Source organism: Gracilinanus agilis, chromosome 6 (assembly GCF_016433145.1).
Source record: "Gracilinanus agilis isolate LMUSP501 chromosome 6, AgileGrace, whole genome shotgun sequence".
NCBI classification, from domain to species: Eukaryota; Metazoa; Chordata; class Mammalia; order Didelphimorphia; family Didelphidae; genus Gracilinanus; species Gracilinanus agilis.
In genome coordinates, this window is record NC_058135.1 from 196,035,927 (window position 1) to 196,062,933 (window position 27,007).

At 37.5% G+C, this 27,007-nt stretch overlaps 1 protein-coding gene across 1 annotated transcript in view; it reads right to left on the reverse strand.

Moving 5' to 3' along the window:
• Nucleotides 1-6,016: 6,016 nt before the first annotated feature.
• The window catches only part of LOC123251426 (cytosolic beta-glucosidase-like), a 122,564-nt gene continuing 101,573 nt past the window's right edge, over nt 6,017-27,007 (reverse strand). The window contains exon 5 of the mRNA XM_044680679.1: nt 6,017-6,448. Within this exon, the coding sequence (XP_044536614.1) occupies nt 6,246-6,448 (203 nt within the window). The 3' untranslated portion in view covers nt 6,017-6,245. The remainder of the gene's footprint in view (nt 6,449-27,007) is intronic.

Consider the following 27,007-nt stretch of genomic DNA (forward strand, 5'->3'; position numbering starts at 1 on the left):
TAAAATATTGTGATCAGTAATGAATATAGTTCTCCAGGTGAGGTATAGAGCTAGTAATTAAACAGTAGTAATTCCATCCTGCTTGATTTATATTTGGCTCTCCCAGTAATGAAACCCAGTGTTCTATTTTCCTCTTTCATGGCACCAATAGAATTGATCCTTCAGGATTATCCTTTAAATCTGTGGGGTTTTGTTTGTTTGCTTGCTTTTGGTCATTCGATGTTATGCATGGGGGTTTTTTTCTGCATATTACAAATGCATTTATGATTTCTTCATTCACAAAAAAATTGAAAGCTACAGGCCAGATACTAATTCCAAGATTACAGATACCTGACAGGCATTCTACTGACAAGTACCACTGTTGCCAAATCTCGTTTTGGGTTTCCTTGATGAAAGCTCAGAAGTTCTTAGTACAAGGTTGGGATGGACAATTCCTATTAGAATCAAACAAGAATTAAAGGACTTGAGTACTAGGCAGCCAAATGAAAAAAAATTTTTTTTTGAGTTTTTAACAATTCTGAAACCACTTACCAAGTGAAAAAAGCCCCTTTTCTCTATAAGTAGGAAGTGTTTGTGATATGTTTCATGTACTAATAAAGAAAAAAAGAAAAACAATACAATTGAATCCAATTCACAGTTCTGATATAGAAGTTTCCTCTTGGATCAAAAATGTAAGTTTTACAGTCCTCAGATGATCTTCTGGATTTTTAAGCTCAAGATCTATATGGTTTGGTTTGGGTTGGTTTTTTTAATATTTCCTTTTCTCAATTACATGTAACAACAAAAATTTTTAATATATATTTTCCAAAATTGTATGATCCAAATTGCGTCTCTCCTTCCTTTCCCTCCCTCCTCCCAGAGATGGTAAGCAATTTGATCTGGGTTATACATAGATCTATGTGATTTTAAAGAATAATTCACAACTTCCATTTTCACATATAAAAACAGTTCAGTTTTTTATATGCTCAGTTTTTAGACAGTCAAAAGCTAATCAATCTTGTTCTCAAATGCTAATACTAGCAATTAAAAATAATATTAATTGAAATACTACTGGGGCCATTAAGTCTGCCCTCCCCCAACTCCCTTACTTTAACCTCATGGCAATACCAATTTAGAGTACTAATTAGTGAGTCGCCCTTTGTCTGATCAATCTTTGGAAGGGAGAGTTGGCCTTTAAAACCCAACAGAGAGCTGCAGATGGCCAATGCACGTTGAGGAAGTCTGTGTGCCAGCATCCAGGATGTTTATTTCACCTGGTAGACCAAATGTGACAGGGCATTTTATTTACAGTGTGAATATTAATTTTCTTTCTTTTTTTTTTTGGTGGAGAAAATTCAGAGCTCATTTGTATTGTTGTAAAAACTTGTAAATATGCCCTGTAGGATAAATAATATTCAAAACAACATCCTAATTAAAAGGAAAACTGAGTTGTCTTGCACAATAATATGAGGGCACATAAATTGTAAATAAGATACATTGTGAAAATGAAAAAGACGGGCTGGATAGGAAAGGAATGAAATAAGATTTTGAGCTGGGCTTTTGAATGAACACAAATTGTAAGATAATGTCTCATTGAACAATAAAAATAAACAACCATTGGCAAAGAAGTAATGGAATTTCCTATGGATATCTTTTTTATCTTAATATAATTTTCCCCAGTGGCTCCACTATAGTCCTTTCTCTCTCCTTTTGCCCAGTCACTAGTGTTTTCATTGTTGGTGTTACTCAAGTGCTAACATGAACCCAATAGAAAATGCAGAAAAGTGACACAACAGACCCATAGGAACCATAATTGTACCTCCAACAAAGATGTCCAGAACTGCACAGTTGTCCTTAATCCCACTAGTTATTAGAGTGGAATGGGACGCAGGCATCTACTAAGCTCACCAGCCCTGGATTCACCAACAAACTAAATGTATGCAAGGGGACCCATTCTATAGAACAGGTCAGAAAAGAAATAAAATGAAGGTAGCTGGAGCGGGGAATCATGGTATGAGTTCCTTTGAACAAATGGAGATGGTCCCAAGGGTTTGGCTCTTTAATGGATGGAGTGTCACACCCTCACCTTGTTAATAGGTTCTAGAGCTTCCAAAAGGCTGAACATAAGAAGGATTTGACAAGACAAGAGTGAGAGGCTCAAAATTATGAGGATGACATGAATATTTCCCCACAATAAAACCTCCTCTGATCCCCTCAGTTGAAACTATTGTTTCTTTTCTCATCTTTGCTTTGGGTGAAAAAGAGATCTTTTCCCTTCTAGCATTCAGCTTTTTATTATATTTATTTACATGCACACTGTGTTTTTATCCCAGCATTCCCTTGAGGGCAGGGGATGTTTCAGTTTTCTTTTAATATATCGAACGTCGAGTTTAGTGCCTTGAACATAGAAGAAATTATATATATATATACATGTATATATATATATACTGAATTGAATTGAACTGAATTCCTTTTAGCTACAGAGGGCTCTTAGCAATTTATTCCTGGTAGATGTGTATATGAAACATTTGTTTCACATCTACTATGTCAGTTTTCCTAGGTATTGTAAGACATACTACAAAAAAAGGATAAAACAATGTTTCTTCTCTAATTGTGGAGAGAAGACACACCAGTGATAAAGAAAAGCAATAATAATTTATTACTACATCCTCAGGGTTTACAAAGTTTTCCTTTTTTCTTACAATAGCTATGAGATGTAGGAAGTATTATAATCGTCACTTTATAAATGAGGAAACTGAGACCTAGAGAGGGAAAATGGCTTGCCCATATCCACACAATTAGCATGCAATAGCAACAGTACATAAAGCTAAGGCTTTTGTCTCTAGTCCAAGGGTCTTTACCATTTCCGTGTGGTACAAGCAAATGCTAAAAGAGGTTTTTTTGTTTGTTTATTGCATGTGAAGGATAGAAAGACAAAACAGAGAGAAGTGAGGCTGATCTGGGCAGCAGACACAAGATTTAATTTAGCTGTTCAACCTTTTGCAAGTCATTACAAATTTCTGTGCCCCAACTACCTTCTCTGTAAAATGGCATGGGGGTGGGGGGATGAATTGAATAATCTTTAATAAATGTGTTCCCTAGCTCCTTTTGTAACTTTGCCATCTATCTTAAATTGTAAGCTTCTCAAGGGCAGGTTTCCTGTCAATTGATTTTATTCCCCTCTCTGAAAATTGGAAAAAACTGTCTGCTCAGCCTTATTGGCCAACTTTTTTGAGTTCAAGTGCCCAGAGGGCAAATTCAAGCTGTCTATGAACACCTGAATTACTGGAGAGAGTTAAGGGAGAAAGTGCTTGCTTCAGGTCTGCTGGAGAAAGGGGTGGGTAATGCAAAAATGCCTTGGGGGCTAGGAAGAGGGGGAATAAGGCAGTTCTGGCTCTGAACATGTGCCTCTTCTACACCAACCCCAATGCTGATCTACTGAATGGTCATTTGAAATCTTTCAGCAAGGGACAACTTTTGTTTTTCTTTGTAGCTCCAGCTTATTGAAAACATTTACTAAATGCTTGTTGTTGTTGTTGTTGTTGTTGTTGTTGTTGTTGTTGTTGTTGTTGTTGTTGTTGTTGTTGTTATAACTAGAGTAGGACCATTGAGAATTTTGTTTTGGGATGGCAACCCAGAAAGGTAGGCACCCTCCCACTTCAGTATCCATCCAGAGGCAAGAAATTCTAAGTTCCAGGATAAGGAACAGATGAGCACAGGATCTACTGGAGAGATGCTTTCCTTAAGACCAAATGAAAATTCAGATTAGGAGTGTAATAGTTAAAAATGTGGTCACTGTTTATAAAAATTAATTAAAGTATGAGTCAGTAGGCTGTTTAGTAGTTTTATTTACAAGGTAGAGATATTAAAGTAGGAAATATAGGAAGGAGGTAGAAAATATCACCTAGCTAAAAATACCCTAAGTCCTAATCCTAGTGCCTCCAGAGGGTATATGCAAAAGAGTGTGTCCAGTCAGACATTCCAACAACCAACCACCAATGCTGAAGAGACTGAGCCACAAAGGGCAATCTCTCATACCAAGGAGGCAAGTCTCACCCAATTAAAAGTCCCTCTTCAGCTTAAGTCTCCAATGGAGGAAGCCAAATCTTCACTAGCATCACCAAGAATCCCACACAAACTCAAGCTCCTGAGGCCAAGAGCCACCAAGAATGAAGACCAAGAATGAATGAATCTCTCTCAGGCTCCTGCTTATATGTAGTTTTCTTGACCCATCAGCTCTCCTCCTCACATTCAAGAATGAATCACAGTCTTTCAATTTTCCTGAGGTGTGGGGACATTGCTTGTGGCTTTTTAGGATATGAACTTTCTTTGTTAGTGACTTACTAAGTGTTAAGTGGGGGTACTTCAGATTCTTGATTGATTAACTTAAAATAGACAGAGAACTTAAAAATTCCCTTTCACAGGAGGGAGTGTCAGCTTTTGAGGAATATAGGAACAAACAGCAATTGGAGAGGTCATTCCGTAACCATGACCCATGAGGAAAAAGGGAAGCACTTAAGGACCCAAGGATATCCAAGGACAGGAGCCAGGATGCTCCTGGGTAGAGCAGACAAAAGAGTAGTCCAGCTTCCAGACAGACCCAGGAGGAGCAATGGGCTAAATCAGATCATGGTACAAGGTATTCACCCCTCACTAATTACTACAACTTAACTGATTTTGCCATAGTTGGAAGAATATCAACAGTTCTATTGTTATGCTAGTTAGTAGTTCTATTGATACTAATCACATATTATATAATTAATATCCTTAGGCAATGTATATATATATATATATATATCATATATATATGAGAAAGGGAGAAAGATTTAATTTTCTCAAAATATCATTGGCTACAGAAAGGACTACTTTTTTCAAGTATCAGTGAAACATGTGGGAAAGCTCTCAAATTTTTTCACAGAATCTTCCCATAAATAAGATAACTATGTGTAATGATAATATGATCTGTTCACAGTTTTGATTTAAATGATATAAAGATCAAAGATGAAAACACATCCTTTCAGAGTAGTCACAATAGCCAAAGTTGGTAAAGAGGCAACAGCTGTAGAGGAAATAAGCCAGTATTGCTTCCCCATCAGTAGGTCTCAGTTGGTTTATGAATAGTAACACTTTAAATATATCTCTATCCCAATAGCCACCATTTTGAAATTAATTTTTCCCTTTTGCAATTGATAGAGAATTTCAGTTTAGGCTTTTATGCCCTGGGAATTTTTTTTAATTCCTTAATTCCATTCTGTTCTTTCAGCAACAACAACAAAAAAGGACTTTGCTTTTTTAGAATGGGATAATGGTTCCCAACTCATTCAAGGATGTTGACCCCTTTCATATATCTCATACTCAGTTCCATATATGAGGATATTCAATGACTGAGAAAACAGATAACAAAAGCCTGCTATGAATCCAGGAGAGCTTTAAGTCAATTCATATCCGTCACAGTAGAATCTCCTTACATTTGGAAAATAATGAGATGCCTGTGTAATTTATTTACTTTACAGAAGCTGTTTATGGAATTGCATGTGGACTCACAATCTCTTTGTTTCCACTTTGTGGCCACAAGTTGGAAATAACTTATATAGTGAAAACAGCCCAAGAATTAGGTAGCTTAGGTCTACGTCCTAGGTCTACTGCTCTGTGAACCTGAGGAAATTGCTTCAGCTCTCTGAATCTCATTTTCTTCAGTAAAGGAGGGGATGGGATTAAATTCTAAGATCTTCCTAAATATAAAATTATGTAGTATTTTGTATAATAAAAAAACTGTGGGGTAAAATGAGGGACAGAAATTAAATGTTCTCTAAGGCCTATTATACCTGAAAAATTCTGTAATATCTTAAATGATGAAAAAATTAAGAAATGAGGATAAATTAGTAAAATGAGGGGATGGAGTTAAATGATCTCTAAAGTCACTTCTACATATAAAAGTCTATAATCTTTCAAACAACTAAAGAAAAAGCAAACATTTCATATCCTGATGGACATAGAGTTAGAATAAGAAGTAACATGCAATTAACAATGTCATTTAAAGTAATCATTCAATATTTTTATTAGAAGTATGATTTATTAGCATATGGAACTTCCAGTGAAGAAACCCCCTGCATTCTTATAGACTTTTATAATTTTGAATATGCTTTATTGTACAGAAATTAATAATGTGATTTGATTATAAACTCTGCTCTATGGGCACCTTCAAGAATATTTTTATGTAGTGGTGAAGGACTTTCTCCAAGCTTGAATTTTCCAAGTCAGGATTTCTACAGGGATCCTTTGATTCCATTATTCTGGATGACCTTGGCATATTCCACTGCTGATTTGTAAGGAGTACGGGGTAGATCTGGATTGTCAAAATCAACACAGTAGAGGCCAAATCTAGAACTATAGCCTTCAGTCCATTCAAAGTTATCCAGAAGAGACCAGACATAATATCCTTGAAGACTGACTTCATCAAGATGGATAGCTGTAATTTCAAACAAAAAAATAATATATATATAAGATTCAGATGGAAAAAAATGCTTTGCATTCATGTGGTGACTAAACATTTAGGAAAGACATATATTTGTCAACAAACATCATCTCTTTTGGTTTTCACAAGAGCTTGCATAATAGATACTAGAGATATTATTATTATTATTATTCCCATTATAGATGATAGAACTAAATCTCAGAGAGATTAGATACCCATGGTCACCATTTTGTGTCAGAAGCAATATTGAAACCTAAATCTTCCTGCCTCCAAGTTAGAAAGTGCATGAAAAGTAAATATGGTGGAGGAGGGTGACTAATAATTGGGCAGATCAAGAAAGTTCTCATGCAGGACATGGCATTTGAGCTGAGTTTTGAAGGAAGCTACAGCTTCTAAGAAGAGGCGCAGAGACAATGTCACATATAAAGAACAGCAAGGGAAACAGCTTGGCTTGAATGTGGAGTGTTTGAAGGGGAATAATGTGTAATAAGCCTGAAAAAGTAGTCTGAAGATTACAGAGGAGTTTATATTCTTCCTACCCTTGGCCATATCCCTTGCCTGGGCTGCTTGACGACTCAGTGTCTGAATGAGATAAAAGTCAATAATTCCATTTGTTCTGATGAGATGAAGACCCACCAGGCCTTGCCATCTGCCCTGCCTTTATGCCTGTCATTCCCCTAACACTATCATCTTAACTACTTAAGTAACCTAAGGACCTCCGGGCTTTGCCATCTGCCCTACCACTGCTTCCTTAGGAGTAATAGGCTTTTCATCTACCCGGCAGCTGACCTTTCTTTCATATGTTGTCTCTCACATTTATCCATGTGAGTTCCAAAAAAGATGGGACTATCTAGCTTTTTTTTTTATTTATGCTCAGAGTGCTTGGCACATAGTAAGTGCTTAATAAAGTTCTTTTCATTCATTCATTCCTATAGAGTAAACTTCAAGGAAACAACTAAAGCTTTTTGAGCCAAGGAATGAGATGGTCAATTCTGTGTTTTAGGAAAATCCCTTTGGGCTTTTAGAATTAGATTAGAAAGGAGAAAGACTTGAGGCAGGGAGGCCAATTAGAAAATTATTGAACAGACAAATTATGATGAGGGACTGAACCGGGATGGTAGCTAAATAAATGCAAAGAAAAGGATAGATGCAAAAGATTTTTTGGAATTCAAATCCATAGGAAATGGTAACTGAATATGGGGAAAGGGGGGGTTAAGGAAGTGTCAGAGGTTGAGGGGGGGAAATTATGATGTAGGTATTGAACTCTGAGAAAGGAAAGAGAATGGAACAGAATCCATAATAAGACTACTACAAGGATCTAGATTGGATTCAGCCAGATTCAATGAACCTCTGAAGAAAGAGAGGTTGCAAGTGCAGGCAGCAAAGGGAAAATTCTGGAGGTGGCAATTAAGAACAGGTCATGAGAGTCAGGTCTAGAGCAGGAGGTCCTGAGATCAGATCTGGTCTCAGACATTTCCTAGCTGTGTGACCCTGGGCAAGTTACTTAAGCCTAGCCCTTACTGCTCTTCTGCCTTAGAACCAATGCACAGTATTGATTCTAAGACAGAAAATAAAAAGTTTTTAAAAAGTCATACACCTCTTCTTCCTCTTGATTGAGTGTGTGTGTGTGATTGGGGGGAGGAGGGATATGAAAATGGGGAGAAAGAGCACCTAGTGCTAAGAAGGATCATCAAGGATACAGGATCTCCCTGAAAGAGGCAGATTTCTGAGATCTTGAGAATTTGTTAACTGGGAGGTTCTACAGAGTATAGTGGAAAGGAAGGAGGGAGAAGGACATAGACTTTAATGCAATAAGGCTAAGATGGATAGGGATGAAAGTGAGAGGAGAATTAGGAGGAGGAAAGTACTTCTACCTCAGCCAACACTAGTTTTGAATCTCAAGGATAAGGAAAACAAGGCAGAAGGTATGTAATGTATCATTTGTTTTCATTGCTACACTAGAGCTTAGGAGGTATGCATTATAGTACCACTTCTTCCACTAAAGAACTGTGCCACCTTAGGTGAGTCACATCCCCTCTCTCTGCACCTCATTTTGCATATTTGTAGGATCAAATAAGAAGACTGAACTGAATGTTCTTTAGGGTCCTTTTCAGAGCTAACATTCCACAATTAATTCTCACTATGTTCCTTAAAATCTTGTAGACAAATCAACATTTTTCAGATCAAATCCCATTTCAAAAACACTAAAAGAGTTTCCCAGCTAAAGGAATCCCACAGGAAGGCTTTCAGTCAAGTGAAGAATCACTCCATAACCTATTGTTATGTAAACCCTGACTTTTCACCTGTCAGCTTTCCTAAAGAGGTACACCTGTAGTTTACCACTCCTCACAGCCTCCAGATCTTTTGAAATAATTTTCCTTGAGTATCATGCAGATTTCACAGATGAGCAGTTCATAACAGGTTAATTAACTCACATCCTCTTTCCATTTGTGTTTGTTGGAGGCACACAAAGTCTTTGGCTTAGTAAGTGTCTCATGCATAACATCAAGGAAGAGATGAAACAAAATGGGGGTGGGGATTGCCTCTCTTGAATAAAGTATTGTTTGAAGATGGAAAACATGATATCCATTCATACTAGCCAAGTTTTAAGGGAAAGGGAAAATGCATGGGATACTCCTTCTTCTCCTATGCATACATATTTTCCATGTCTTTTTGCTACTCCATCATTATACCTTCCCTTAGACTATCTGAAAATAAAAGAGCATACTGGGAAGAGAACTGGATCTGAGACTTAATTTAAACCCCCTGCATCTCGTAAAGAATCGAAAATGACAGCATCTTAGTGTACAAAATCCCGAACATAACAACTGCCTTTGATCTTCTTGCTTTTTTCAAACCGCTCACAGGAGAATCTGCATCATGCCCCCCTCCCTGCCTCTGCCATCAGGTCCAGAACCATATTGCTCAATAGTGAGAGTTGCTGGTGATAGAGCCAGACAGTTGCTGGAAACACACGCAATACCATTGATCAGGTACAAAAGCAGTGATTCATGTGCTAAACTCTGGGATAAAACAAGGCTGCTCCTGCCTCAAGGAGGGGACAAAAAGGTAATCTTGACAGTCTCATTGTTAACTGTCAGGGTTCCACAGCAGGCACCGAAACTCCATTCTGTGAGAGGAGAGCCCAGCTCTCCGTTTTCATCCTGGGAATGCTCAGGTAGAGGGCATCCCGGAGTTAGGTGGAGGCTAGAAACCAGCCCACTGGAGCAGGCCACAGTGCCCGGGAAGATGGCAAACCTGCTCAGGAACCTCCACGCCTCTCTGCATTCAATCTCTTTGGAAAGGAAGAGAAGCATCATCATGTGACCTGTCAGTGTGATTTATGAGGTCCCAAAATCTTGAAGAATAGAAGAAAAAAAACACTTTTGTGTGTTCAATCTCCTCCTCTAGCTAGGGTTGAATGCAAAGATAACAGAGACTGACAGGGATGATTTTGGGAACAAAGGAAAGTGGGATAAATATGATGAGCATCATGGTCTCTGTGTTGTGTATCCTGTTTGGGGCTATAAGGCAAGGAGGGAAAAGTCAGCAAGTTAGAAATGAAAGCTCATATTTCCATAGTGATTTACTGTTTAACAAAGAACTTTTCTATCCTATCATGGACAGAGGAAACAGGGAAGAGGTGAAGAAATGCATTCAATTTCTTCCTTTCCATAGTGGGGAAAGTGGTGGGAATGACACTTATGATTACCAGGTTGGTCGATTTTACTGAATTATTTTTTCTTTGTTAAAAGAGAAGGATGGAAATATATCTAGAAATATCCATGATATAGAAACAAAAGGCATTAGTAAAACTTCATTTTTCAAAAGAATCCCTCTTTACAACAGCAATAGGAAAGAAGTAATACAAGCATTATCCCTACTTTACAGATAAGGAAACTGTTTAGTTGTTGTTTCAGTCAAGTTCATCTTTTTGTGAGACCATTTGGGATTTTCTTGGTGAAGATACTGAAATACTTTGCCTTTTCCTTCTCCAGCTCATTTTACAGATGAAAAAACTAAGGCTAACAGTGTTAAATGGCTTGCCTTGCCTAGAGTCACACAACTAATAAGTATTTGAATCAAGATTTGAACTCAGGAAGATGAGTCTTCCTGACTCCAGGTCTGGTACGTTCTCCACTGGGCCACCTCCATGCCTAGGGAAACTGAGGCTTAGAGAAGTCACAGTATCTGGTCAGAGGCACAACTTCTAGTACAGAAATGTCAAAGTCAAATTGAAATGTGAGCCATTGACTCATACAAAAATCCCTGCAGGTTACATATTGTCTTAAAAAACCAAATATGTTTATATATTTCTGTTTTTGAATGCATCAGTATATTAAAATCAGATAGCAACTAACTGCATTTTAATCTGGTTCAGGTCACACCTGGAAGTGTTGTTGGCCACATGTGGCCTGCAGCATTTGATACCTTCCATCCAGTAAGTGGAAGAGCCAAGATTCAAACCTAGGTCATCGTGAGACATCATCCAAATATATCATGCTTCCACCTCTCAGCCTCTAATCAAGAGGACAGCAGAAAAATATCCACCCAGCACACACAAGTGCCCTGCTCCTACGTGGGGTTCTTGGTAAGACACTTCCAAATGTAATGAATCTCATGCCAATGCTGTGATTAAAACACAAAACACATTAGGAGCTCATTATCTCAGGGCCCTGAGCAGAATTCTCTCAAGTTTCCAGTTAGGTTGGGCACCCATTCTCCGCGGCACTGTCTCATGATTCCAAGAATGGAAAACAGGAGTCTCTCTGCCAGGGCTCGACAGGGATTTGTTTCACTAGCATTGCCCAGGATGGGTAGTCCTTGGTCTCCCGATGACACAGGACTTTCACAAAAAGGATGACAGAGAATGGGGCTGCCAGTCCACAGACTCATACTCCCTTAAAAAGAAACACTTGGGAAGAAAGAAGCAATTTCCCACAAAGACAAAGAGGCTGAAGCTGTGGCTCCGAATGATCTTCAAAGTTGTCCCTAAGGGAGAACAAAACCTGAGGCCATCCTAAAACCTGGGTAGTTAGCCATCCCTCAAATCTACCACAATATCTGTGTCTAAGTTAAAGTACACATCAAGTTTAGGCATCCTTGAAGTGGAAACAGAGTTAAAAGGAGGGATGAAGGGCAGGGCTTGGGGGAAGATCAGGCAGTATATAGTAACCATTATTAGCAACATCTTCATCATCACTTTACATAGCCAAAATTTATATAACCCATGAAGGCTTGCAAAATGCTTTATACATGTATCATCTGTTCTTCACAACAGCTCTTTCAAGTATATGCTATTATTATCCCAATTTTGCCAATATGGAAACCAAGTCAAAAAGATCTTAAATGACTTGCCAGAATCACACAGCTAGTAGCATCTGAAGGTAGGACCCCAAATTCAATGTTCAATCTATTACAGCACCTAAGTTGATAAAACCTAGCTCATTCCTCCTTTCCTTCCATACATATTTCAATCTTTCCCATTTATTCCTACCACATAGCTACCAAAAAAATCATTCCAAAGGCACAGTTTAGACCAAGTCATTCCCCAAACAAAAAGCTTTAATAGGTTCACAGTACTTGTATATTAGTATTATTGCAGGCATTAGGAAGCCAACATGATGATTGTCAAACTAACATTTGAATTCAAGTCTTTTGGCTCTGAATCTATTTGCCCTTTCCTTTATTCTACTGCCTTTTAAAAAGAATAAAATATAACCTGGCAGTTAAGCCACTGCACAAAATTTTTTTCTGACCTACCTCCTTGGAGTCATTTTCACTGATCTTCCCATCCCTGTTTCAAACAAACAGTACTGTTGTCCTCTTTCAATTCTCTTTTGCCCCCTCCAAATTCCAAGTACTTGCTTAGACTAAACCCATATATAAACACTCTTTCCATGACTCTATTTTCCTTATTTCAGGGCCCAGCCCTCTTTGTTAAAATCTTTCCTTATCTCTCCAGCTAAAAAAGATCAAGTGATCTTTCCCACAATGAAATTTCTTAGCCCTCTTTGGACTAATTCTACCTTAATTCATAGTTTTTTTTGATTGTTTTAATATTTTCAGTTAACAAAAATGCTCTCTCTCTCCTCCCCTACACCCCCACCCCAAACTGAAAAAAGAAAGAAAAGCAAAAGCAAAACCTTTTTAAACAAATATACATAGTTAAGCCAAAATCCAAACACAGAGTCCACTCCCATTTATTTGAGTAAATATCTTATCTTCTGCATTACATTCATTTATAAGCATCTTGAGTTCAGGGGTCTCTCCCAATTTCATCTCTGTATCCCCAGAACCTAATACAATGCCCTACAAAATTAAAATGAATTGCAATGAGAGCACATAACTCATAATAATCCTATTAGATAGGTTGTAGATGTTTTATTATCTCCATTATACAGATAAAGAATGTAGAGTTTAGAGAGGATTGTTTGAATAATTAATCCCCTAATTAGCAGAACCAGATTTGAGTTTGAGTTTCCTCATCAGGTGGAGAGGAACAGATAGACCTACAAGGGAAGAGAAGTATGACTCATTTTCCGTTTATGGTGGTATGAAGTTGTAAAGGGATGAGTCTCATGGCTTAGGAGGCTACTTGAGTCTCCGGTCTTCTTTACTATCAGGCAATTGAACTATTCAAATCAATAAAAATTTTTAAATGAAATTCAACAATAATAACAAAAAAACTTTTATTTACTACCTACTAGGATACTGTACTAGTAGTAACGCTGGTACTAATAGTACTAGAATACTACAAGGTACTATTCTAGGTGCTAGTATCTCCTTTCATTGGACAACTAGTTATTAAGCATCTATTGCATTCCAGCAATATCTATTATCTTAGACTCTGGATAGAACAGCTTTAAGGAATCAGTCCTTACCCCCCCCCAGAAATTTACATTCTCCTTGATTTGATCTACTATATATTTCCTTAAATCAGGAGGCATTAAAATGGACCTTCCCATAACATGGGAATCTAGGGGAAATCTGAAAGCAGTAATTATTAAAATTTAAAACAGAATAGCATTCGTGAGGTCTTGGGGAGAGTCTTGGACTATTTGACAAAGCAATTCTTAATGCAATCACTTTTTAATTATTAAATTAAATTAACTTAATGCAATCACCCAAACAGAAACAGATAGAGCAACTCTTCCTAGGGTTACTTTATTGATATGTCATGTTCTATCATTACACTTTCAAAAGATAAATAACTACTGTTTTATTTTGTCCCACATGTGGTTCATATTGTTCATCCTTTGTTTTCAAAGTGGACTAATGGCATCATGGGGTCACGTCTTGACTTGTGAGTAACCTGGATTTAAGTGAACCAGAATTGCACAAAGTCTTCAGCCTCACCCTCCCTAACAGATATATCCAAGTCCAGTGGCAGGACAAAAGTCAGGATGACTGGCGATGGCCTGGGATGCACTGGATGGTTTTGGCCTCTTCGATGTCTGACCAAGCTCTAAGCACTCCACAGTGTCTGCTCCAGCTACTTTCATAGCCTTTGGTACAAATTGTTCTCAACTGCTCATCCTGCTGTGGGAAGTCTTCACATGCTTGAAGCAGACATCCCTCTACCTCACCATTGGCTGTGAGGATTATCAGTTACCCTCAACCTGGTTTGGTCTGTCTGCTGAGTTGGTTTTACCAGGGTCTGGTCATTGTGCATGTTCCCACAGATGAGATTTGAATGAAAAGTAAACACCAAAAGTGGATAAACCACCCTGAAAAGGTCTCAGCAAGTCCTCTGCCAGAGACGATAGTCCTCTATGAACACTCCATCTACCTCATATGGATCCCACTGGGGCAACCAAAGCCTTCATATGCCAAAGAAGAAGACAAGGAGAAAATCTAACATACTGTCCATGGAGTAAAGATCAAAGAAAGGAGAAGAGGAGATAAAAAGGGGGGAAAGTCCTAAAACTATGTTGGAAGTAGAATCCAGCTCTATAACTAATGTAGCCTCAGTTACCCACCAGCCCTGGGATATTTTGTATGAGACTCTCATAATTGGTGTTTAGAGTGCTGACACATGCAGCATCCCATAAGCATTTTCTTCATCAATTAGGAGTGTCTCAAACAAAATGCTCTAAACTTGGCTGGAAACCCAGATTACACCAGAGTTGCTCATTGCAAGGCTGAAGGTAATAAGAGTGTAGGGAAAGAAAGCTGGGGGAAAATCAGGATCACATCCAAATCTGAAGAGCTAGCAGGATGCAAGGTCTGAGATTTAGGAATTAAGGGTTTAGAACCAGATGAACAACAAAGCATTGTACCAAACGAGAAAAGAATTCCAGTTTGTTGGACATTCTGTGCTGTACACGCAGGCCAGCTGAGCTTGCCAGGCTCTGCCCTTTAGCATCCCCATAATTCCCTCTAGTTGAACATTACTTTTACTGCCTCCTTTATCATTTTAGCAACTGTGGACTCTAGAGGGCCCATGACAGATAATTGCCAAGAAGAACCAGCCTCTCTTTCTTCTACATATCAGCCACCAATGTCCTCATGAACAGCATATTTTCTTTGCTAGTTTTGAAGCAGTATAACAAAACTCTTCTGCTGTCATCCAGATAGAAGAATTCTAAGAACTATTCTTCTCTCTAATCATGTTTACAGTTGCGCAGAATAGGGAATACAGGAAGAGAATGAAGGAGGAAGCTCACTTCAGGATCCAGAGGAGCTCATGTCTAAGCCCTTCTTGAAAAGAGTTTTTGGAAATAAGAATTTTAAAATGGGATAATAAAATAGACATACAAAGAAAACTAATGTTCTTGAAATGCTATTCTCAAAATATTTTTTAAACTTCACAGACTCTATATTAAGAAATTCTGTTTAGAACTTATAACTAGAATAATAATAATACCTCAGTTCCCTGAATCATGTGGCATATATAATATTCTCAAAGGGAAAATGAAAAAAAATGAGAAGACCTAGGTTATAAAATATACTACAAAGCATTATTTGACAAAAACTACTGGGAAAAGTGAAAAACAGTCTGGCAGAAACTAGAAATACTACAATATCTCACACTTTACACCAAATGAGTACATGACTAAGACATAAAGGGTAATATAAACAAATTGGAGGAGCAAGGAAGAAATTTCAGATCTGTAGATAGAAGAAAATTTCATGATCAAAGACTACAGAGGATCACAGATGACAAAATGAACAATTTTAATTATACAAAAATTTTAAAGTTTCTGCATAAACTCAATGCAGCTAAAGTTAGAAAAGAGATAGTTAAAGGAGAAAAAAATCTTTCCTGCAAGTTTCTCTGATATCCAAGATGTATAAGGAACTAATTTAAAATTATAAGATAAGGGGCAGCTGGGTAGCTCAGTGGATTGCGAGCCAGGCCTACAGATGGGAGGTTGTAGGTTCAATTCTGGCCTCAGACACTTCCTAGCTGTGGGACCCTGGGCAAGTCACTTAACCCCCATTGCCTAGCCCCTACCACTCTTCTGTCTTGGAGCCAATACACAGTATTGATCCCGAGAGGGAAGGTAAGGGTTTAAAATAAGTAAATAAATAAAATAAAATTATAAGGTAAGAGCTATTCTATTCCCTAATGATAAATGGTCAAAGGATTAACAGGCAATTTTCTTTTTTTTTTAACTCTTACCTTAAGCCTTAGAATTAATACTAAGTCTTGGTTCCAAGGCAGAAGAACATGAAGGACAAGGCAATTGCAGTCAAATAACTTGCCCAAGGTCACAAAGCTAAGAAATGTCAGAGGCCATAATTGAACCCAAGACCTCCCATCTCCAGACCTGACTCTCTATCCACTGAGTCACCTGACTGCTCCATTGGCTATTTTCAGAGAAAGAGCCAAGTTATCAATAGAAAAATGAAAAATACTTCAAATGAATAATAATTAGAGAAATGTGAATTTAAATTAATTAAGTTAAAATCTCTGAAGCTCAATTTCATACCATCTGACTGACAAAGCTGACACAAAAAAGGAAAAGGAAATATTCTAAAGGCTACAAAAGAATCAGTTTGGAATTATGCCCCCAAAATTCTAAATTATTTATGCCCTAAAACCCAGCCATACCACTACTAGGTCTGTGACCCTAAGAGATCAAGGAGGGGAGAGGAAGAACTTATATGTAGAAAAATATTTACAATAGTTATTTTGTAGAAAAGACCTGGAAACTAAAAGGGTAAAATAGTTAATGGCAGAATAAATTATACTACATAAATGTAATGGAATAGTATTGTACTAATAAAAAACAATAGAAATTGTTTTAGAGAAACCTGAGAAGATTTGTGTGAAATGATACAGAGGCAAATGAACAGAACCAAGAAAATAACAACAGCATGGCAAAAACAAACAACTTTGAAACACCTAAGAATGTTGATCAATTCAATGACCTACCACAATTCTAGAGAATCACTGATGACCTATGCTCCCCACCTCCTAAATGAGGTGGACTTAAGGGGCAGACTGAGACAAATTATTTTTTGCCATAGCCAATGTAGAAATTTTTTTGCTTGCCTATGTTTATTAGTTACAACAATTATTTTTTCTTTCCTAATTGGAGCAAGAGGGAAGAAAATATTTTAATTACAAAATAAAATTTAATTTCAAATTATATGATATTTGAATTAATTTATACATAAGTAACATAAAATTCTTATAAAATGTATTTTCCTACCTTCCTATGTAGAATATGTTGACTATAAATTTTGGATGATTCAAGATTGTAAGAGCATAGTATGCTGCAGAAACAATATCCCAATAGCATTCTAGAGTTGTATTAAAAAAAGATTTAGATTCAAATCCTCCCTCTGACACTTATATATACTAGTTATTTGATCTTTTCTTATCTATAACAAAAGAGCCTCTATCTCTGCCTCTATCTCTGTATGTAGATATATATCACATATATTTATAATAAAGAGAATATTTATTACTTCTGTCCTGTTATACTCTTGCAATAAATATCCCTTTGTAAAAGTGAATTGATAATAATTGATTGGATTGGATTGGGGCAGTAATAAATGACAATTAAAAATGGGAACACATTTAAACAGGAACTTGAGTCGAAAGTGTTAAGAGAAGAATTATTCCACTTCCTCAGGGATATCTTATAAATATGAAGGGAAGAGGTAGTCAGCCTTACTGAGGGAGAATTAGTCTGAAATAGGTAGATAGGTAGATAGATAGATAGATAGATAGATAGATAGAGAGATAGATAGATAGATAGACTGATAGACAGATACAGACAGACAGATAGATGGACAGATGGACGCAAACAGACAGATAGACACAGACAGATGGATAGAGGGAGATAAATATACATCAGTGGTATCTACCTCATGAGTCTATATAAAGGTCAAATATGAAAATATATGTGCAATGGTGAACATGAACAATATGTAGTGCAAAAGTGTGCATATTAGCCCTGCAAAGCCTTACTGCAGAGTTTCTGACAGTTGAAAAGGGTTTAGAATCCTGAGGTTAGACAGTTGACCCTGGAGACTAGATGAGAGTAGGAGGGTCAACTGAGCTCTATCTTTGGACTGAAAACCTGGCCTATATTCTGCAGCTTTTCTCTTAAAATTTTTTGGCTTAACTATGTCCTTTGGATCTCCCTAACCTACCCTATTTCCAATCATCATTTTCCCTTCCTGAATTTCTGTGAATTTTTGAAAGGAGGGTGGATCTGGGTGGTAGCTTTCAAACTTGGTAGATTTAGTTTCCCCTTAGTCAAATAGGGCTTACCCTTGTTACAAATTATCTCTTGAATCATTGTATACAACTTTTCTAACCCTATAGGCTACAAAACCTCTCAGGGCTGAGTTAGGCAGGCCCTTTCTCAGTCTCACATTCCTGTCTCCCTCCCCCACCTGAAGCTTTCTCTAGGCAGCTGTTAGAATTACCTTGTATCCCTCCATCCCTTCCAATTAACCCTGAAACTCGATAAACCCTGTTTGTCACTTAATCAAACCTTTGGCTAGTTCATTAGTTGAATTAGGAATAATATTGTCTCTGGGTCCTGAAGGGAAATGGAGGCATCCATTTTGGAGGAAGTGTAATCTCAATACTTCCTCTGGACTCTTCCTTTGTGAACCTGAGAAACTGACTAGAAAGCCCTCTAGTCAGTTTCAAGCCATTTTCGACTGGCCCTAACCTTTGTCTGTAGAAGTGCCCTTCCTGTCTGGAGGGCTCAGTTTGTTCCCCTTCAGTGTCTTTGTCTCAAACCTATTACCCAGTCTGTGTCTCCCAGGCTGCACCTGCCTGCCCAAAATACCTCATCATCTCCCTTGCAACTTTTTATACTTCTGTGTTTATATTCCCTTACTTCCCCTACCACCTCAATTTACCACCTTCACTATTGTACCCTCCTTATCCACTTTACTGCCTTAGGGATCCACAAACCCCTATACACAGTGCCTTATCCCTATTGTTCTCTGCGTGGTGACGCAGATGTCCCCAGGCCCAAAGAAAGATTTAAAAGTTGTAACAAGTATATAATTTTAAACATCATTGTTTATTGTTTTAAAATGTGCTATTGGAAATAATGGTACTCTATTTGAATGTGCATTGTGAATCTGCTACTTGTAAGATCCATTTTCTCTCATAGAAAACCTCATTTTTGGTAACAAAACCCTTCTGGTTATTTATTTGGCTCACTTCCCTGAAAAGCTGATGGTAAATCAGATCAGAGAGAGAGACATTTCCTTTAGTCCTGGCCCTGAATGGGTAATTGCATACTGCTGAATTCACTTTAATTAGACCTTCATTCAAAGGTATAAGTTTATTTTCCCTACATTTTTTGCACATTTTACATTTCATTCACAAGTTAATTTTTTCTTCTTTTTTCTTGAATTTTATTCTTTGTATTTTGCTAATTGATTTCATATAACCCCCGGGACTCAGCCACTCATCCTTAGCTGAACTGAGGTACCCTTTTTTAAGGAAAAAAGGTGTTTAGAATTTCCCTCAGGGGGATGGGATGTCTGTTAAGTTTTTTAAAATTTGATAATGTAAAAATATATGTATATTTAACTCTTTTAGGAATAATTTCAGGGGGAATTGTATAAATCTTAGAAGAAAATGTATGTTTTGTAATCTATAATGTAAAGTTTAAATTCTTTTGAGAATAATTTCAGGATAAGGATCCTACCATATCCCCAGAATCCAGACGATGAACCTGTTTGATGAAGACACCATGAAGATGTCTGAAAAGCCTTCACTGTACCATGAAGACCAAATTTGAACTTTGGGGTACAGTTGATTGAACTATGGAGAGTGGAAATTGAGTTGAATGCAATTGTTTTAATTGTACACTGTTATACCAATAGAGGACTGCTCCCAAATTGGTTTTTTGTCAATGCGGCTAGTTTTATCCATTTGTTTATCCATTTCTTTTATCCCCCAAATTCCTAAATTTTAGAAGTTGTCTATTTTTACAGGTCCAGTGAAGAAAAAGGGCTAACTTTTTTTTGCCGGACCTCAGAGGGAATTGTAAAAGTGAAATTTGGGAAATGCCATCTAAAAATATATATATTTTCTATGGACACGTGGGAACTCTCAAACTACATTTCCCGTGGTCCAACGGGTTTCCAGTTCCGGTTCTTTGGGCGTGGGGACGTCTGCGTCACCACGCAGAGAACAGTTTAAATTGAGAGGAAATCCGAAAGTAAGGCCTTTTTTTTTTTAGCTTTTTATCTCGTGGCTAGCAGACTCAGGAAGAGACGGGAGGTAACAATAATGGCTGGGCAGCAGTTTTGAATTCTTACAAGTGCATGGTCTAATGATTTTACCAGCATGGCCATGGCTTTAATAAAAATACTAATTTCTATATTTATATCAGCCTTTATTGTTTTTTATAAGCTTAATACTATCCGCACTACCTTTAGTCCCTTACCTGCCTTATCCCCTATTACAACCTTACCTCTAGCCTATTCCCTTATTACAACCACTTTATTACCAGACTAGATTTATTCCTATATAACAAATATGAATTAGCTATTGCTATATTCGTGTGAAAGAAACTAGAGAGGAAAAGAATGGTAACGTGTAATAGAAATGGATAACTTCCTAATTTGAATCATGTTCAGAAATCCTGTAACCAATCTAGCCTACTAACCACACAATGAAGAGGCGACTGTTAATTAGCTGTCTCACCAGAATTGGAGTTCTTTCAAAAACTACTTACCAGCCAAAGTCGTGGTGTTTATCATTCCTTCCCTGCCCTGTTCAAGTTAGAAGGCAAGGACTAAGCCTCAATGGAAAAAAAAAAAGGCTCAGGCTTTTACCTCCCCATCTGAGGCTGAAGTTTGGCCCATGAAAAAAACCTTCTATCCTTTGCCTTTTTTGCATTTATCTTTCTTTAGGTAAAGGAGATTAGAGATGGCTCTCACCTTAAAAGATTAGGAGAGAAAACTACCAGAAGTTTGAGTTGGAGTCCATGAAGCCAGATGGTGAGGAGCAAAGTCCTCAGAAACCTACTTAACCCAGCCTGACAATAACAGAAATGTGGACTCATCCCTCCATCAGCCATGCTGAATAGCAAAGTGAACCTAGAGGGGCAAATGCTAAGAGAAATTCCTTCAGAGCTGATGTCATTCACCCCAGAGACCAAAAAAAGAGAATATGCAAGCAAATATTAGGGGAAATGTTTCTAATTTCTATTCCTGCTCTATCTTTACAATAAATATCCATTTGTAAAAGCTAATGGATAATAATTGATTTAATAAAGCTGAGTCAGTAATCACTGGCAATTAATAACAGGGAGCACACTGGAATAGAGGTTTCAACTAATGGTGTTAAGATATCCCTCCTCAGGGATATCAGAAGTCTAAGGGGGAGATAGTCAGCTTTACCCTGCATACATGAGTAAAGTGCTTCACAAATGCACCATATAAAATGCTAGTTGTTTTCATCACCATCACCACCACCACCACCACCACCATCATCATCATCATTATATTTAAAGCTGGAAGTTACTTATAGTGCCTTAAAGGCATTATCCTAAATAATCCCTGTCATATAGAACTGTTGGTAAAGGTAAGAACACAAGCTGAATATGTACTGAAATCAGGACAACCTTCAAATGATTCATTTTACTCATTTCCCATCAGCTTGTTTGTTTGTTTTTGTAGTGGGGAAAAGCCATCATCTACTTTTTATAAGATGTTAACAGAGGAATATGCCAGCTCATATAATTTCTGGGCAATTTAATTATTGGAAATAATTTTATTTTCATATATATTTTTAAATCTTTTTTGTAGTTTAGATCAGTAGTCTGCTTTCTTGCCTTTTTTGGTGTTTTTGAAGATTTTCAGATCAGTCTGTTTTGGGATTGTATGAGAGGAAGGGGGGTCACAGATGCTTCTCAGTCACTATTGCTCACCTGGATTTGGGGGCTTATTGTGCATTTTCTATGTTTAGATCTTACCTATGTTGGTATTTTTTTTCTTTCTAAGAGAGATTAGCAGCAGATGTACCTGTTCTCTAGCTATAACTGCTCTCTATTTCCAAGGCTCTGGACTCTTCTAGAACACTCCTAGACAGATACATATCCAAAGTAAACCTCTTTTCAAAAATATGTGGTGAATTGATAGAAAGTCTCACAGATGCCATTTGGGATGAAAAGTTCTACTAGAGTGTATAAGTTGGGGGCACAAAGCTTACTCAGTGAAAGTCTTTGTAATGAGCAAATTTCAAGGGCATGGGGAGGATTGGAGTCAGATTTAGATTAGCCTATCTAAGAAAGCAATGTTTCATAGCACAATTGGAAAAGACCACTGAATTTGAAGGGCTAAACTGAACATCACCAAATCCTAGCTTTCTCACTTATTACCTCTGTGACATCAAGCAAGTTATTTTATCTCTCTAGGCCTCCATTTCCTCTGTAAAATGTGTAAAAAAAATCTGTGAAATGAAGAGGTTGGATTATTTCACCAGATGACCTCAAAGTTCCTTTCAGCTTCAGATTTCTTGTCACAAGGTCTTGTGATCTTTCAATATATTCTCAATGGGAAATTCTTTATTTCATTTGATTTGGGGTTTTTGTTTGTTTGTTTGTTTCCTATAGCAACTTGGGACTTTCTCTGCAAGAAGTACTCTGGGCATTTTTTTGTAAACCCTAATCTTCCACCTTAGAACCAATAGGCAGAAGAATGGTTTGGGCTAATCAGTGGGAGTTAAGCAACTTTCCCAGGGTCACTTAGCCAAGAAGCCTCTGAAGCTAGATTTTTGAACCCAGGACCTCCCACTTCTAGACCTGGCTCTCTATACACTGATTCACCTAGCTGCCCCCTTTACCCCAATCTTTTCCTAGGTTGGAAAATTTGTCTTCCTTTTCATGGCTGGTAATCCCTGAATGAAACTATTATATTTCTCTGCCATCTATCTGGCTTCTTGACAGTTTTCAGAGGGCACAGAGTCAGCACCAATAGCCTATATATAAAAGACTAGGGAATTAGGAGAAACTGGGAAAGAGTATAACATCTGGGTCTGGCGCTCTGTGCTCCACGGAAGTAAGGTCTGCATCAGGTCAAATTTGCAAGAGGTGTGATGAAGAATCACTAATGGTAAGGAGCTTTAGGTGGGGCTGTCAAGAACATTTCACTCTTGGGAGCACTGCTTAACAATGAACGGTATGAAAATTTGGTGACATTGTCTCACATCTTAGGGATATGTTCCATTTCCCTGTTACTATATAAAGTCTCTTGCCTACATTTTCAGAGTAGGATAAAAATATAGAGAGGCTTAGATTGTAAACTTCTTGAGCAAAGGAATTAGACATGGTTTATGTGCTTTTGAGAGTTTTTAATTTGACTTAGTAACTCAATGAAATAGATTCTTTTATTATATAAACTAGTCACTGGGAATAAGACGGGAACTTTCAAAATTGCAATAATTGAGAGATGCAGAACCCAGTTTTTGAGTTAAAGGTCACTAGAATATTATTTTGTTAAAAAACACAGAAATAATCCTACCAATCACAGATACTTCAAAAAGAAAGCTCAGAGAGATTAAGTGGGGCCCAGAATATTGGTCTCCTGTGATCAGTGACCTCATCTCATCTTCTGCAGAAAGCCTGGTGCTGTGCTCTATAGCTTTGGATGTGGGGAAGATTGACTCTGCCGCCATGAAAGATGGGGTAAGACTATATTCTTTGGTAGCCTAATTTTCCAGCTGCTTTTCCACTCTAAAGAAAATTCCATTTGAGGACCTTGTTCTGCTAGCTGAATGTTTCTCCCGGTCTATTATTTCAGGAAATGCACTTGCCATGCTTCATTTCACTCCTGACTCTGCAGCCTTCTCCTTCATAGTCATACCAATTGCCCAGATTTTTCTTCTATCCCTCTCCACAATCTATTCCCAGTTCTAGAATGATGTCCACCATTCTTTCTGGATGGGGTGTGTCAGTCTGACTCCCTACAGACCAAATCACCATAATTACAACTTTCTGCACCAATGTGTCCCTTCCTGTCTACCACTTCCTTTTCTAAACTGACTTCCCCATTCAAATTTAAGCTTCTTGAAGACATGGACTGTCTTTCATTGTTGTTATTTGAATCCTCATCACTTAGCACAATGCTTCGCACATATTAAATGTTTTAAAAAAGATTTCTCTTTATATGAGAAGACTGTAGAAAAAACAGAATTTTTTAGTGTATCAGAGTTGTAGTTTGCTAAATGCTAGCTTGAAAGTCAATTAAATTTCTCTCCTTGATCAAGTTTGATCATTTCTATCTTTCAAAACTTTACCCACAGCTCATTTGTCCAAAGAAAACTTCTCCAACTAAGCAATAGGAAATTGTACTCACATCTCACTCAAATGGATTGCCCTTCATATTAAACAAACATGGGCATTTTCTTACCATTATTTAAACCAGTCTTATTGTTCTCTCTCATTTGAATTCCATTGTAAGTTTCTGAAGAGGAAGGACTGTATAGCTTGGTTTTTGTGTATTTTATTCACAGGAGAGGATAATATTAGTGCCAGATAGGTAGCTTAGTGTTGCAATAGATAGAAGGTTGGGACTAAAGTCAAGGATACCTGAGTTTAAATTGAGCCTCAGATAGTTACTAGCTGTGTGACCCTGGATAAGTCACTCAGCCTCAGTCTAGTTCAGTTTCTTCATCTGTAAAATAGGGATAATAATAGCACCTACTTTACAAGGTTTTTGTAAGGGTCAAATGAGATAATATCAGTAAAGTGCCTGGTACATAGCAGTCATTTAATAAAAGCTTGTTCCCTTCTGTTTTCCATATATATATATATATATATATATATATATATATATATATATATATATGTATATATATAATCAAAAAAGTGTTAAATGAATTAAATCCATGTGCCTTAAAAAGAACATAGAATTTCAGTATTTTAGAGTTGAAAGAGACCTCGCAGATTTGGCAAGTTGAGCTCATGGCCAAAAGAATAATCTACTAAATGAGATCAGACTTACTAAACATGGGATCAGTCAACCTCTGTTTGCAAATCTCCAATGATAGGGGAACCTTTTGCCTGTAGGGATAGCCTATACCTTTGTATGCCCCTTTGGGGAATTTGCCTTTTTACAATATATCAGCTGGGATTCTGCTCTCTCAGGCCAAATAGAACAAATTTAGTCTCCCCCCCACCTGCCCCTGCAATGTGACAGCCTTCAAACTGTTATCACACTCCATCCTCCCAGCATCATCCTATCAAGTCTTCTCTTCTCCTATTTAAATAGTACTTTCCTCACATAATATGGACTGAAGAATCTTTGATTTCCTTATTCTTCACCTCTGGACACTCTCTAGTTTATCAACAGTGCCCCAAAGTCAATGACACTTCATGTCAAAGCAATAGAATGGGAGGAAATGGTTTTGTTTTATTTTTCTTACCCTCACTGCACCCCAAAATGTATTTAAGAGCCTCTATGTATGTCGCCCTGTGGTCCTTTTAGTGCAGGGCATTAGGAAACTGGATGACAGAAGGCAGAGAAAAGAGATTTTCTCTAGAAGAGAGAAAAGATTTCTCATTCCCTATGAGAATGCTAGTTTGATTCAGCATATAAGGTTCAGGTGGTAGAACCCAGTTTGAGCCCGGGTGGGGACGTCTACTCCAGACTGTCTGGATGGTACTAATTTAAAAGTCTCACTTTCCCACTTTTTTAAGGACGAGGAAGGTCATCACTTGGTGATGTGGCCACAAGCTGTTCAGGGAAGAGACTTTGCTCAGCACATTTCAGCTACTGTGCAAGGCTGAGTCCATTTCGGAGAGTCACATAAAATAAATAATAATGCAAAAGTGTATTAGTTCTGATAGGGCACTGACAGCAGCTCAGAGAGGTGGGTCTTTGCAAACCCATCTTTCAACAATGAACTGACCCAAAGATCCAGGAAAGCCCCAGACAGGACCATATGGCTTGGTATAAAAACATATTTCAAACTCTGTTTATTATGCATATCTTTCAAAGGTTCACCACTCCGTGATGAAACATAGCACCTGCACAGCTTTAATAAGCTTCAAAACCCAGCACAATTATTAAATCGCAGGCACCTGAAGAATTTGTCTTCTTTTATACTGTGCCCATGTGCTGCCCACCAATGACTGAACTCATTCTTTTTAATTATTGGGGTTTGCAGTATTTTGTAAGCTGCAATCAATATTTATTCAGAAAATAAAACTCCTTATGGACCTGAGAGGGAGGGCCATGAAATATGTCTCTCCTCTTAAACTTTAGGGACAAGAACATTATTACATCCAGAATCCTTCATTATGCCAGGGGAAAAAAAAGAATTTAATCACGCAACATTGAAAAAGCAGAAATCAAATGTACAGGAAATTAATATCAGTTGATTTAAGTGGATATTTGTTCATCAACAGGATGGACAACCACATTCATTTAGGGCTCATGTACATACATTACATTTCAGCATGCCTGATCAGAGTCAGCTAATTCAGCAGATTAATTATCAGGGGAAATGTTTGATGTCAAAGGTGTAATAAAATTACAAATCATTATGGCTGCATATAGAGATAGAAGTATAAGGGAAATTCCAAAAGTCAATGGCCCAGGTTGATGAAGCTTTGATTTTTTTCAAACAGACACCACCTTTACTACACTATATAAAAGTCACAGATGGTAACCTGAGAGATTTAGCTTAGTATCAACTCTGAGGCCTTAAATCCAGGCAAATATAGTAAAAATCTCCAATGAGAAAATCAAGTAATATCAGCTCCCTAAATCCTACTTTTTGTAGGACAAATAATTTTCCATTTGGTGAATAAGGAAATGAGGACTCTGTACTTTCAGTTTCCCTATCAAGTAAGGCAGACATGACAAGGAAAAATAGACATGAGGAGAAATGATAGAAATATATAAACATATGCTCTAAGTGACCTGCTGTACTTTGGTTACTGATAAAAAGGACTTCAAAGTTGTTGGGATTAGAGTAATTTGAGTCAGGTAGGGTTAGTCATAGGATCATAGACTTAGATCCTGAAAGAACTTTAAATATCATCTTCCCCAAATCACCCATTTTACAGATAAAACCCAAAGACTTGACCTAAGATTAGTCTTAAGAAA